This window comes from Chelon labrosus, assembly GCF_963514085.1.
Source record: "Chelon labrosus genome assembly, chromosome: 17".
Taxonomy (NCBI): domain Eukaryota; kingdom Metazoa; phylum Chordata; class Actinopteri; order Mugiliformes; family Mugilidae; genus Chelon; species Chelon labrosus.
This window is the reverse complement of record NC_140350.1, coordinates 13,938,931-13,952,132: the sequence shown is the minus strand read 5'-3', so window position 1 is coordinate 13,952,132 and position 13,202 is coordinate 13,938,931. Positions and strand designations below refer to the sequence as shown.

At 37.9% G+C, this 13,202-nt stretch overlaps 3 protein-coding genes across 3 annotated transcripts; 2 read left to right on the top strand and 1 right to left on the bottom strand.

The window, feature by feature from the left end:
* Positions 1–1,239: 1,239 nt before the first annotated feature.
* On the top strand, positions 1,240–2,224 carry LOC311502935 (olfactory receptor 1-like; the record flags this gene model as incomplete). Its single annotated transcript, XM_084565391.1, has 1 exon — positions 1,240–2,224. Exon 1 carries the CDS (start codon positions 1,244–1,246, stop codon positions 2,222–2,224), a length of 981 nt encoding a protein of 326 aa, XP_084421517.1. The 5' UTR covers positions 1,240–1,243.
* A 3,860-nt stretch (positions 2,225–6,084) lies between these two features.
* LOC311502170 (olfactory receptor 1-like) lies at positions 6,085–7,065 on the top strand (the record flags this gene model as incomplete). The annotated part of the gene is made up of 1 exon (XM_084564297.1): positions 6,085–7,065. The coding sequence occupies one exon, from the start codon at positions 6,085–6,087 to the stop codon at positions 7,063–7,065; it is 981 nt and encodes a 326-aa protein (XP_084420423.1).
* A 3,880-nt stretch (positions 7,066–10,945) lies between these two features.
* LOC311502169 (olfactory receptor 2AT4-like) lies at positions 10,946–12,137 on the bottom strand (the record flags this gene model as incomplete). The annotated part of the gene is made up of 1 exon (XM_084564296.1): positions 10,946–12,137. Exon 1 carries the CDS (start codon positions 11,963–11,965, stop codon positions 10,946–10,948), a length of 1,020 nt encoding a protein of 339 aa, XP_084420422.1. The 5' UTR covers positions 11,966–12,137.
* Positions 12,138–13,202: the final 1,065 nt, after the last annotated feature.

The window sequence follows — 13,202 nt, the reverse complement described above, 5'->3', positions numbered from 1 at the left end:
CATAGTTTTTCAATGGAGGGGGAGCAGCGTTATGGATTAGTTTATGGACCACACGAATGTATGAAGAAATAATTAAATTATCAAAACTTAGTAAATTATATTTAGGGAAATATTACAGTGGTGGTACTGTCTTGGCTTCCTGTTCAGTATTTTCAAGGCATGCCCATATAGAGATCTAATCGGATTTAAAGTAGTTTGGTGTGCCTGAGTCCCATATGGCATACAGTACCTCATGTAGGAAAGGATCATGGCGTTCAAATACATTTTATCAGCTTCCGTCGTTAATGAGTTTCCGATGCAGTGGGGGGGAACTACCGTTTTTTACAACCTGGACCTTATTTCTGGCATAAAATACAATCGTTTACTCACCCATATAACTTTGGTGTCATTTGTAGTCATTCGGGAGATATTTAGACTCACGTGTATCCATATAGTGGGAGAGACTGGGGCACCGCAATGCACCCTCTAAATAACGCATTATCTGCAGCGAAACTCGTTCATTTCACCAATATTTTGTTATGATACACGAGTGCTATTCCCCCTTGAGTCCGGAGTTACCTGTTATCATCATCCGGAGTCTATAGATTGACCTACTAACCTCTGACCTGGATGATGTCATCTCTGCGCACCTGCGACAGTCGGCTTGTTTACCTCTAATTTGCTAGTTTTTTGCAACATGGGTGAATATTTTTCCGATTCTGAGGTTGTGGACGACGACTTTGTTTATGATGCACGTCCTTACCGTTTTGAGCCAGAGTATATGGATGAGGAGCTCGTTGAAAGAGGATGCGGAGGCAGAGAGAGGAACAGCTGGCCAAAGAACAACAAACCGCTGCACGTCCGCTTGTGGACAGTGTTTGTCTATGACAACAGAGGTACACCCTGGACAGGTCGCCAGTCTATCGCAGGGCTAATAGTTTAAAGTATTGGGTGTAACTGTGTCCTGTTTCTTATTTGAATTATTTTTTTGTGTCATTAGTGATTGAGCATCCGATGATCATAATTAACAGAGTCAGCGACATCACCTCACCGCTAACTCAATGACCATGTGACACAGGTCACATTGAAAGAAGTGAAATATAAATGGCAGGTCTCTCACAGTGCTACTCACTTTAGTGCACTGTGCACTTAGTAGTGTCTGGGGTGAGTTTGGTTTCAAACATTTGTATCAAGTAACTGTATTATCCTTTATTATCTGTCTTGTTATTTTCTCTGTTTACATCAAGGGAAACACATATTTGTAATGAGCTCGGGAGAGAAAGCCGTGGCCGTATCTAACGCCACATTTGTTCGCCCTGCAAAATTCTATCTGAGTGGGTTTTCCAACATTCCTCATGTAGAGTATTACTATATCTTCCTGTGTTTTGTCTACATAATGACTGTTCTTGGAAATGTTTTTCTCCTCTCAGTTATTTACCTGGTGAAGACTCTTCATACTCCAAAGTACATGATTGTGTTCAACCTGGCTTTGACAGATCTGTGTGGGAGCACTGCTCTCATCCCAAAACTCTTAGACACGTTTTTGTTTGACAGGAGATACATCGTCTATGAGGCTTGTTTGAGTTATATGTTCTTTGTTTTGCTATTTGTGTGTGTACAGTCATGGACACTTGTGACTATGGCATACGACAGATTCATAGCCATTTGCTTCCCTTTAAGGTATCACAGTTTTGTGACTACGAAAGTGGTTGCTGCAATGCTGCTGTTTGCATGGATTTTCTTGCTTAGTCTAGTAGCATTTGCTGTGGGGCTCATTGATCGCCTGTCGTTCTGTGGCTCTTTGGTGATAGAAAGCTTTTACTGTGACCATGCACCAGTATATCGTCTGGCCTGTAACGATTCATCTTTAAACAACATTGTGGCATATGTTTCTTTTATTTCTGTCATATGTATTCCTCTTATATTGATAGGTCTTACTTACGTTAGCATTACCATAGCTCTGAGCAGGATTGCGTCAGGAGAAGAACGTCTCAGAGCGCTGAAAACTTGTAGTTCTCACCTGATTCTTGTCGCTATTTTCTTCCTGCCACTGCTGGGCACGAACATAGCTGCAGTGGTCTCTGCCATCCATCCAAACGCTAGGATCATAAACTCCTCATTATCACACACCATACCCTCTTTTCTCAATCCTATTGTGTACTCTTTAAAGACAGAAGAAGTTCTGAATGCTATCAAAAAGCTTTGCAAAAGAAATGGACTTGCCAACACAGCGACAAAACTGTGAAATCTATCACTGGACTATAATGATGTATTAAGTGTTACTGTAGAAAAATGTCTTTTATCATAATTTCTTCCTGAACTAAGTGACACTCTGTAACTTTACTTTTAGAAAGTGGTTTTCACTACTATGTTTTATCATTTACTGTACTGTATAACAAAACAAAATCAAATGGTGTCATTATATTGTACTAGCCAGATTGCATTAAGGTCACTATTGCAAAATGAAATCCCGGATGTCAGTATATTATCAATGCTCAAATATACATACATGTTTTAAATGTTTCATATTTGCAAATAATCTGGAAAAGTTAATTTTGTTTACATGTGTTTTGAAAATTTTGAGTTTAGAGTTTGACTACATAGATATTAGAATCCCAAGTACTATTTTAATTATTTATGGATTCATAATATTTTTATCATTTAGATTTTCACTAGAGTAGATCATAAACTAAACAAACATCAGAAAAAAAATTAGCTATTTTTTTTTTTTTTAAATAATGGAAGAGTTATTTTAAAATATAACAATACCTCGAACTGTCTGATTGCAGCTTCCAAATTTAAGTATATCATTAAAAGTGACATTTTGTGTTGAATTTAGAGAAACCACTTGTTATATTAGTTGTGTTGAGCTATTTAAATTGTTCTTGTTTGATTATAAACCTAATTTGTAATGGGGGTTGAATAATTGTGATGCTACTGTAGTTGTGCTGCAGTCATAAGAAATGTATACTGATTGAAAACATGGGATGCATTTCTTTCATTCTTTCATCTTTTCACTTTCTTTAAATCTCTGCCCACACTGTAAAATGCAATATTAATGCTGACTTGCATTTAATTGTTCACTTAACTATTTGGCGAAAGTATTTACATCTTAATGGTTTTTTTCAAGTAACACTTAATTGCAGGGTGAAGAAAGCAATTTACTTCATAATTCCAAGGTAAGGTCACTTACAAGAACCAAGTAAAGGAAGCAAGACATTACGACACCAGTTGGAGGCGGCAATGAGCATGTTTGTGCACGAAGCAGAAAAAGAAGAAGAGTGCTAATCATGTAAATAACCTACAGACAGTTCACAACTTGGTTGGTACTGGAGAGACGCTGCATTATTTCGACTGGTAAATTTGAGTTTTTTTCTGCCTTTCAAGCAGGAATAAAGAAGTGCTGAACTTTGAACTACTGTATATCATTGTGTTGAAATCTTATGTAACTGTAAATGTGATTTTAAAATAGAGCCTGGTTTTCATTTATTTGAAGTATACAAGCAACACTTACTTATTTGAAGGCAATCGTTTTGCGTTGAAGTTAAGATCAATTACTGTTCAAGTAAATATAACTGAGATTGTAAGTTTCAGGAACTTCAATACATGTGTTGTGTTTTAATAAACACACAGTATACTTGACTTGTGATGACCATGTTAGGTGAAACAGGAATTCTCAGTAGTTTAAGTGCACTACACTAAGTGAGCATTAGTTAGGCCAACTTCAATGCATGTGTTGTGCTTAATAAACACTCAGTATACTTTACTCGTAATTACCTAGTTAGTTGAAATAGGAATTCTCAGTAGTGTAAGTGCACTACACTAAGTAAGCATTTGTTAGGCCAACTTCAATACATGTGTTGTGTTTAATCAACACACATTATACTTTACTTGTAATTGCCTAGTTAGGTAAAACACTGTAAGTGAACTACACTAAGTAAGCATTTGTTTGCACAACTTGCAATTCCTAGTCCAGATTAGTCTGTAATTTCAAGGCAATCGGTTTGCATGTTTTTTTTAAGTAATGTTTACTTATTAGATTTTGCAGTGCATGTCTTCAGTGTGGGAGGGAGTGAGATGTAACGGAAAAAAAAAACTAAAGTGAGGGAAACATGAATGAAATTAAGGAAACTGCTTTCTCTAAATCATAATTTTGTGATCATAATAACAATAAGTCACTCTGACTTTTGAATCACTGTATTTCCTCTGTTGTCATGAAGACCGTTAACAGGCTGTGGTAGAGTCTATTTCTACTGAAATGTATGTGTTTGGACAAAACACTACACATTTAGAATAACTAAATATACTCAGGTTGTTTTTGTATGTACAGACCTATAAAACTAAATGATGTAGCTTGATTCTAAATGGGTAGAAGCAATGTCTTTCAGATAAACAATAGAGGTGCATTTCCTGATCAGTAATTAATGAAAAAAACTGATGGAGCAATAAACAAATGAAAAACTAATTCCATATATTAATAAACTAAAAAAAATGGCCATGTTTATAGTTTATAGCAGTCCAAAGTCACAGCTGCTCTAATTACGTAACCAGGCATGAGAAATGGAAGATGGGTCAGAGGAAAGGATATCTCATTTTTCTAAAACTGCATTTTATCTTTTCTTTGTGTTTCTGCTCATCTTTAGTGTGGTTTAGTTTAGTTCTTCTAGTGTCAGCTCTTAAATCACAAATTAAACAATTGCCATGACAAATGTATGTCATTTTTTTTCTAGTAGCTTCTGTGCTTCCTGAAATGTTTCTTTTGTATGGACAATACACCACATAATTTAAATCACTAAATATCATAAAGTTTAAAGTGCTGGGTGTAATTGTGTCCTGTTAATTATTTTAATATTTTTTTGTGTGTCATTAGTGATTGAGCAATCTATCACATTTGTTTGGCCTGCAGTTCAGTATTGTGTTGTACCGACTACACTAAATAACAGAAACACTTTAATGTTTAATTCAATCCAGTTTAACAGCACCATAAACTACATCCTTCAACGTGATCACACGGTTGAACCACCACCTTTCTCACGCTGTTTCAGCTAAAGAATAGCAGCCTCACACCAACATGCTGTGACCACCGCTCTTCACCGTGGCTGTGGCGTTCACTTACTGAGGTGCTCTGTTCTTTTTAGCTCCAAACATACCTTTTATAATTGTGGCCGAAATCTTGGGTCTCATCAAACGGTAATGCAATTCTTCACATGGTTCTAGTGGACCATAGGATCTAGGCTTGTGGCAGGCTTGGGTGTGCTTGCGTCTTGCCAGCCTGCCCCTGAGGTCAGACAGATGAATAATAGAGAGATGGTTGTCACAGCAACCAGGGCAGCAACCAGCACTTAGCAGAAAGACCTGCACCTCCTTTAAAGTTGTTTCCGGCCTCTTGACGGCCTCCCTAACTAGTTTCCTTCCTTCTTCCTATTCTCAGCAATTTTGGAGCGGTGTTCTGTTTTTTTTTTTTTTAATAATGTCACTGTTGTGCCATATTTTTCCGGCTGGTGATGACTGACATTCAGTTTATATAAGGTACTTACGCAGTTAGGTTATTTTAGGCTTGTTCTTTTATCCTTTTTTCTCTTAAATGTGCCACAGTAGTTTTCTGTGACGTCGCATTGTACATTTTAAAATAAAGAATCAAATGTTCTGATATGACATATCTGCTTCTTTGACATCTCAAAAAGCCTTTAACAGGCTGTATATAATCTTTATATCCACAGTATTTTGTAATCATCATGATAATCTACTCGATGATTTGCAGCGTTGGGTCATTTTTCTGTCTTTAATGATTCACTATCCCAGTGACAATAATTAACAGAGCCAGTTGCATCAGCTCATAGATGACATACACTGTGGGGCAGTTACATGTTGAAGTATATTAATAACCCGTTCATGACCATGTGACACAGCCGCCTGCAATGTGACTGCCCCACAGTCAAAGAGGTAAAATATAAACGACAGATCTCTCACACTACACCTCACTTTAGGACACTCCATAGTGTCAGTGTGGTTACAAAATATTTATGAAGCAACTGCATCATGCTTTATTATATTATTTAAATTAGTTATTTTCTCTTTTTACATCAAGGGAAACACATATTTGTAATGAGCTCAGGAGAGAAAGCCGTGGCCGTACCTAACGCCACATTTGTTCGCCCTGCAAAATTCTATCTGAGTGGGTTTTCCAACATTCCTCATGTAAAGTATTACTACGTCTTTCTGTGTTTTATCTACATCGTGACTGTTCTCGGGAATGGCCTCCTCCTCTCAGTCATTTACCTGGTGAAGACTCTTCATACTCCAAAGTACATGATCGTGTTCAACCTGGCTTTGACAGATCTGTGTGGGAGCACTGCTCTCATCCCAAAACTCTTAGACACGTTTTTGTTTGACAGGAGATACATCGTCTATGAGGCTTGTTTGAGTTATATGTTCTTTGTTGTGTTCTTTGGTGGCGTGCAGTCATGGACACTTGTGACTATGGCATACGACAGATTTATAGCCATATGCTTCCCTTTAAGGTATCACAGTTTTGTGACTACGAGAGTGGTTGCTGCAATGCTGCTGTTTGCATGGATTTTCTTGCTGAGTGCAATATCATTCCTGGTTGGAGTTATTGATCGCCTGTCGTTCTGTGGATCTCTGGTGATAAAAAGCTTTTTCTGTGATTATGGACCAGTATATAGTCTGGCTTGTAATGACAAGTCCTTAAGTTACATAGCATCATTTGTTATTGTCACTATGATAGTCTTTGTTCCTCTTATTTTAATAACTATCACATATGTTTGCATCTCCATAGCGCTGAACAGGACCGCGTCAGGAGAAGAACGACTCAGAGCGCTGAAAACCTGTAGTTCTCACCTGATTCTTGTTGCTGTGTTTTTCCTACCTATTGTGGGCAACAAGATAGCTTCGTTAGTCTCTAACATCCATCCAAATGCCAGGATCATAAATTCCTCTTTGACACGCACCATACCTGCTTTTCTAAATCCTATTGTATACTCTCTAAAGACAGAAGAAGTGCTGAGCGCTATCAAGAAGCTTTGCAAAAGAAATAGATTTAATAACACAGCCACAAAATTGTGAAATCTTCTGCTACTATAATGTCATCATCTCTATATGTCATCATATTTTGTGAACTGTTTGCTTAAAAACTATGTTAAAAAATTAATTAAACATGGAAATTCAGTAAACCATCTGCAAATCATGTCTACTTTGCGTTTGTACAAATGAGAAACTGCAACACTATTAATCTCCTCACTTGTTGCTGTATTTTACATCTACATATAGATGTATAGCATACACTGAGATTATTATGTTTTCAATGCTGTTGAATATCGGATCTTGTCATTCATACTGTAAACCTGAATACCATGACATTAAGTCTGTATTTCATATCAGTTATCTAAAAAAAACACAAAACTGTGTTATCTCAAACAACCATTGTTTTAATCATCAGATTTGTCAGGTCCAAATGTTACTGTACACCACAAACAACCAGACTCATATTTATATATTTTTGGGACTTTTAGACATTTATCATACTTAATAGTGGAGAGAGACAGGAAGTTACAGGATTTGAGATGGGATGGCATACAACAAGGCTCAATTCCAACCCTCCGGGCCGGACTATAGCCTTCGTTTATGCAGCATTTTCTCACCCTGTTGAGCTATCGGGGCGCCCCTGCTAGGCTCATGTTAAATGATCCAAGGTGGCATGAATAACATGTATTTCACCAAAAACTGAACGAAACCAAGACTGAAAGGAAGATGGACACAGTACAACACACAACCAATATAGCTAGCACAGATTTAGAAGAGATGTTGATTCAATTGAAAAACATGTACTATCTGGTGTGTTTATCTACGTATAGTTTATGTAACTTCCCTGCACAGGATTAGCTACCCTTGTTCTTACGTACGCTTACTGTGTGTAGTAATGTTGCTCTGTGGAGGCCAAGGTGTTTTATGTCAATGTGGCGTCATGGGGCAAGTCATATTTAATCCCCCCCATTAGCTTATCCTTCGCCTGGTTGAGGAGGAGATGGAGCCCATCTCATATCCTGGACAGTTAGCCGGTCCCACTCTTACATACAGTGTCCGACAACCAAGCAACCACTGCACCAGGATCTGTTATAGTACCCTTTTACTATATTTCATTATTACAGTTAAATCCATGACAAGCTTTGGGAAAAGTAGCACCGTCAGTGTGTGCAGTAAGCTTTTGAAGAATTTATAACTGATACGTTTATCTGATAATAACATTAATGAAAAAGAGGTATTCTTGAAGGTGGTGCTGAAACCTGGACTAGCCAGTAATTAATGTTCGCTTTGCACCATCTAGTGGTTTGTACTTTACAGGGTTACAAATTACCAGCTGAACGAGGTGCCTCACTGTCTTAATATGTGTCTTTTTGTATTATAAGCTGTTTTGGAGACTAGCAAGCATTTAGTTTTGTGCAGGCGGCTAAAGGTAATCAGCAATGTTGTTAAAAGGCTGCAGGATGGCGTGTCCTTTCACTTCTTCAACAAAAAAAAAATAGATGAAAAAACAGATCATTCTCTGTCTCTTGTTTTTCTCCCTTTTTATCTTCCTGGGAGAATGTTGTCTCCTGATTTTATCCAGCAAGCAGCAAAATTTTTTAGAATAAGTAGTATTCAAAACTGTGGAGAAGGTGTCTGTTCATGCAGACTTTAATTAATTCAACTTGTGGTTGTTGAACTTTCAAGTCATTTATTCATTGTAAATCTTGCACTGTGCCCAAAATTCCACTAGATGGCAGGCACTCATTATTTTACCATCCTTTGGTCTATGTTGAAAATTAAATGAGCTTTAAGCACAGTGTAGTGCACTCACATTATTTTCTGACAGTAGAACATGATAAATAATGCATTGCAGATACATTAGGTTACATATAGGCCTTTCTTGTATGAAAATGTCTTCACTATTCAGTACTTGTACATTTTTATTTTAAAATCGTATAGATCCACATTTAATAATGATCTGGGTTAACATTAAAGTAGACTGCCTAAACTATAAAAACTGCAAATTAATAACAGTGTGATTTGTACAAACTAGAAAATCTGAAGTGGTGAACTTCCCCAACAGTCTTCAAAAGTGTTCCTCATTGTTTGATGCATGTATTTGTCACATACATCTGTATTTTTAGTTTAAAGCGATTTGAATACTTTTGATTAATATTCATCTTTTGTGCGAGTAAAACCTATAGAGCCAGATCTAGAGGACACATGTAAATATAAAGACAAATTATGTTAAAAGCTCAATCTGAGGACACGGCCCTTGCTTAAATCATAAACAGCCCAGAACTCCGTTAAGTCCTACATTTTACTCTTGTCATTACATTTCTCTTTGTAATATGGAACGGTTTTGCTTTTAATAACTGACACTTGTTCTCCATTGGTGATCTCTTTAGGTTTTAAAGAATGCACAGTAGGACTTATGAAGGCTCGGATGCAAGAGGTCAGTTTCAGGCTCAACGCATACAGACCCAGGTCAGTGACTCACTCATCAACACAAATGTTGAACTAGTAATTAGACAAATGTAAAATATTGCATAGATACAAACTGTTGTATGTCAGTGAAATAAAGGAAAAGAAGCCAGAGGATCAAATGGTGACGGTCGTGCTGACCTCTGCAGCCACCGTGGAGAACAGCATGTGATTAAAACCTCTCCTGTCTTAAAACCATGCACCATTCATTGCATTCAAATAAGAATAAATGAATAAATACATCTAATTCTTAATACTGAGGAAGTCATCTGTACGATTATTAAAAGTTGTTTGATAAATTAAGAACAGGGTTATGTTTTATATTGACAAAATGTTGCACACACAGATAATAATTAACTATTGAACATCCCATTTCTCTTTTAAACGAGCACATATCTGAGCTTTTAAAATAAATAAAATGGGTAAGCTGTTTAATACATATTGTATGTTATATTATGAACAGGGTCATGATGCTGCAGTAACAGTTAACTCAGGCATGTAAAGCTGTTGTACTATTATAGCTATGTGTGTCTTACTGTGTAAGAGAATAACACTGTAATAAAAGAAATGACAGAGATCAGTTTCATCAAAGTATGAGGTTTATTAAAATGAGCACACATACAGAGTACGGCCACAGACATAGCAATTGAGTGTACAAAACAGCATTGTATTATTCTCTATAGTCTGGTCACTTGTAGCCTTATATTTACAGAGTGCTTGTATCCATATGGAATAATAGACTTAAAAATTAGCATTTGACCCCAGAGTTTGACGGTGGTGGTCATGGTTAATGGTGCTGCATAAAACATAACTCAGTTCTGCCCCAATCTGGACCTCGGTGACTTCTTGGGAGAGCTGTGGAGTAGTGGTTAGAGAAGCAGCTTTGGGCCTGAAGGGTCACGGGTTGTGTCCATGGATACGGTGCCAGGACCAAACCTCCAAACTCCTCTGAGTGTACACACTACTGTGTGTGTGAATGAATGGGTGGGTCAAATGCTATAGAAAGAATTTCCCCATGAGGGATAACTAAAGGAATTTTATTTATTTATGTTATTCTTATGATTACATGGATAACAACGTTTAAAACCATTTCAAACAGGTTGTCAGGATTACTCACAATTCACACAAGAAAAAGACAGACTATGGGGTCACATGGAATCTCAGAGAGAGAAAAATGTACATTATTACATTATAATGTTGGCCCTGCTTAAAGAAGATTAATGTTTTCTGCGAGACTTTCATGAGGCGATATAAAAAGTTTCCAATGGGTCCAGTATATGGTGCAGCCACCAGGGAGTGGTGGGTCATGACTTTAACAAATAAACCTTTTACTGTCTAAACCAAATCTTAATTAATCTCAGTCGCAGTTATTAAAATGAAGACAATTAAAACTAGGGAATAAGTGCTGGTATATAGTACATATAATACATTCATGCTGCCTTTGTGAGAGAAACCTTTAGCTCCTAATGTTTGCCTTCCGTTTAAAAACTCTCCAAGGTTTGCTCTTACTTTCGTCTGTGCCAACTTTATTTTTTCTGATCAGTGTCAGCACTCTAATTTTAATCTCTTTGGTTTTTAAAGAATAGACAATAGGGTTGATGCAGGGTGGGAGGCAAGAGGCCAGCGACAGGCTCAGGACGCGCTGGTCCGGATCAATGAGCCCCAGATAAAACCCGACAGTAAAAATGATGATGAGGGGAATGTAAAACACAGCCACAAGAATCAGATGCTCAACACAAGTGGCCAAAGCCTTCACTCGACTGTCCAAAGATTTCATCCTGAACACGGTCACCAGGATGCTGACATAAGACAGAAAGATGAAAGTAAAGGGACCTACAAGGAGCAAGAAAGTAAGCAAAGACGCCACCCACCAATGCATCGTGTAATCATTACAGGCGAGTCTAAACACAGGTGCGTAGTCGCAGAAATAACTGAACACTCTCACAGACCTGCAGAAAGACAACCGAGTCATTATACCTGTTGAAAAAGCAATTATTCCCAGACCAAAACCCCATGACACTCCAACAATACAACACATGCTCTGCAGTGTGTTGATTGAGTTATGACGCAAAGGGAAACATATTGCAATCAACCGGTCATAGGCAAGTATAGCCAGTGCATATGACTCTAAAGTCCCAAAAGCATAATAGACAAACATTTGCACCAAACATAGGTTAAATGGAATAAAGTTGTCCTTAATAAGAAATACCTTGATCATGCTGGGAATAGTACAGGTGTTTAGTATTATATCAATCACTGCAAGGTTGAGAACAGCGAAAAATTTAGGAGTGTGCAAACAATCATTAAAGACAATTATGTAGATCACCAAACTGTTAAACAGCACCGTAACCACATAAACAAAAGCTAGAAAGATGAAGTAGACACTGATGAAAGGAAAAGTCTCAAATCCGATGATATAGAAGCCTGGAGGATGAATGTTGACAGAGTCATTTAAAACAGTCCTGAGAAAAGACATAGTTGATCTCCAGAGTCTGCGCTGGAGGACGACCTCTGCATAATAGCTCTGTAGTCTGACACAGAAGGAAATCACATCATATTATACAATCACATTCATACCATTATAACCAGTACATTCAAACCAGACAGTGTTCAAAATACATTCTCTCCGAGTTCAAGCATGCACAGTTCAAGCCAGTCTAATTACCTGCTTCTGTTTGATGTTGCCTCCACAAACGGAATGACTACACGTCCGACAGACGATGGTAGATATAGATGCTTCATGGATCTCTAGAGATAATGCGTTCTTCTGATACAATGAAGTAAAAGCCTTTTAATTTGGTCTATGGAGATCATGGTTGTACCCTGTTCCCACCCTGATCATCTCATCTTATCCTAATAAGAAAAAGGTCATGATATAATGTTGTGCTGACAGTTGAGCAAACCTGAGTTCTGAGTTTGAATCCAGCACTGTACACCAATAAGCCACAACATTATGACCACTGACAGGAAAATTAAATAACATTGACCATCTTGTGACAATTCAGTGTTCTGCTGGGAAACGTTTGGACCTGGCATTCGTGTGGATGTTACTTAGACGTGTAGCACCCACCTAGACCAGACCAGGCACCCCCACCCCATAGCAATGACACTCCTTGATGGCAGCAGCCGTCCCCAGCATGATGCACACACACAAAAACGGTTTAGGAACAACTCAAAAAAACATGAAGAACAGCACAAGGTGTTGACCTGGCCTCCAAATTCACTAGATCCCAAACTGATCAAGTATCTGTGGGATGATCCACAGAGGCCCCTCCCCTCAACTCATAGGACCCAAAGGCCCCCCACTAACAACTTTCTGTTGCCAGACACCACAGGACACCCTCAGAAGGCCCATGTCCATTCTCTGATGAGTCACAACTGTTTTGGAGGGACAAGGGAGACCTACACAATATTAGGAAGGTGGTCATAATGTTATGTCTGATGGGTGTATGTAGTCCAGACCAAGATTTAGTTACTAAATATTGTATAAACAGGTTGCTTATTTGGTAGGTCTATGATTTGGTCATATTAAAAGCATCATGATACAGAGTTTACAGTTCAGTATAATGTGATATATTGAGATACTGAATGCTGGGTGAAATAGTGACACTTTTTACCCACACACCACCATATGCACAAAATCTGAATAAAGAGGGTTTACAACAGCTGCAACTACATTTACATTACCATCCTAATCCCTGTTACATCCAACA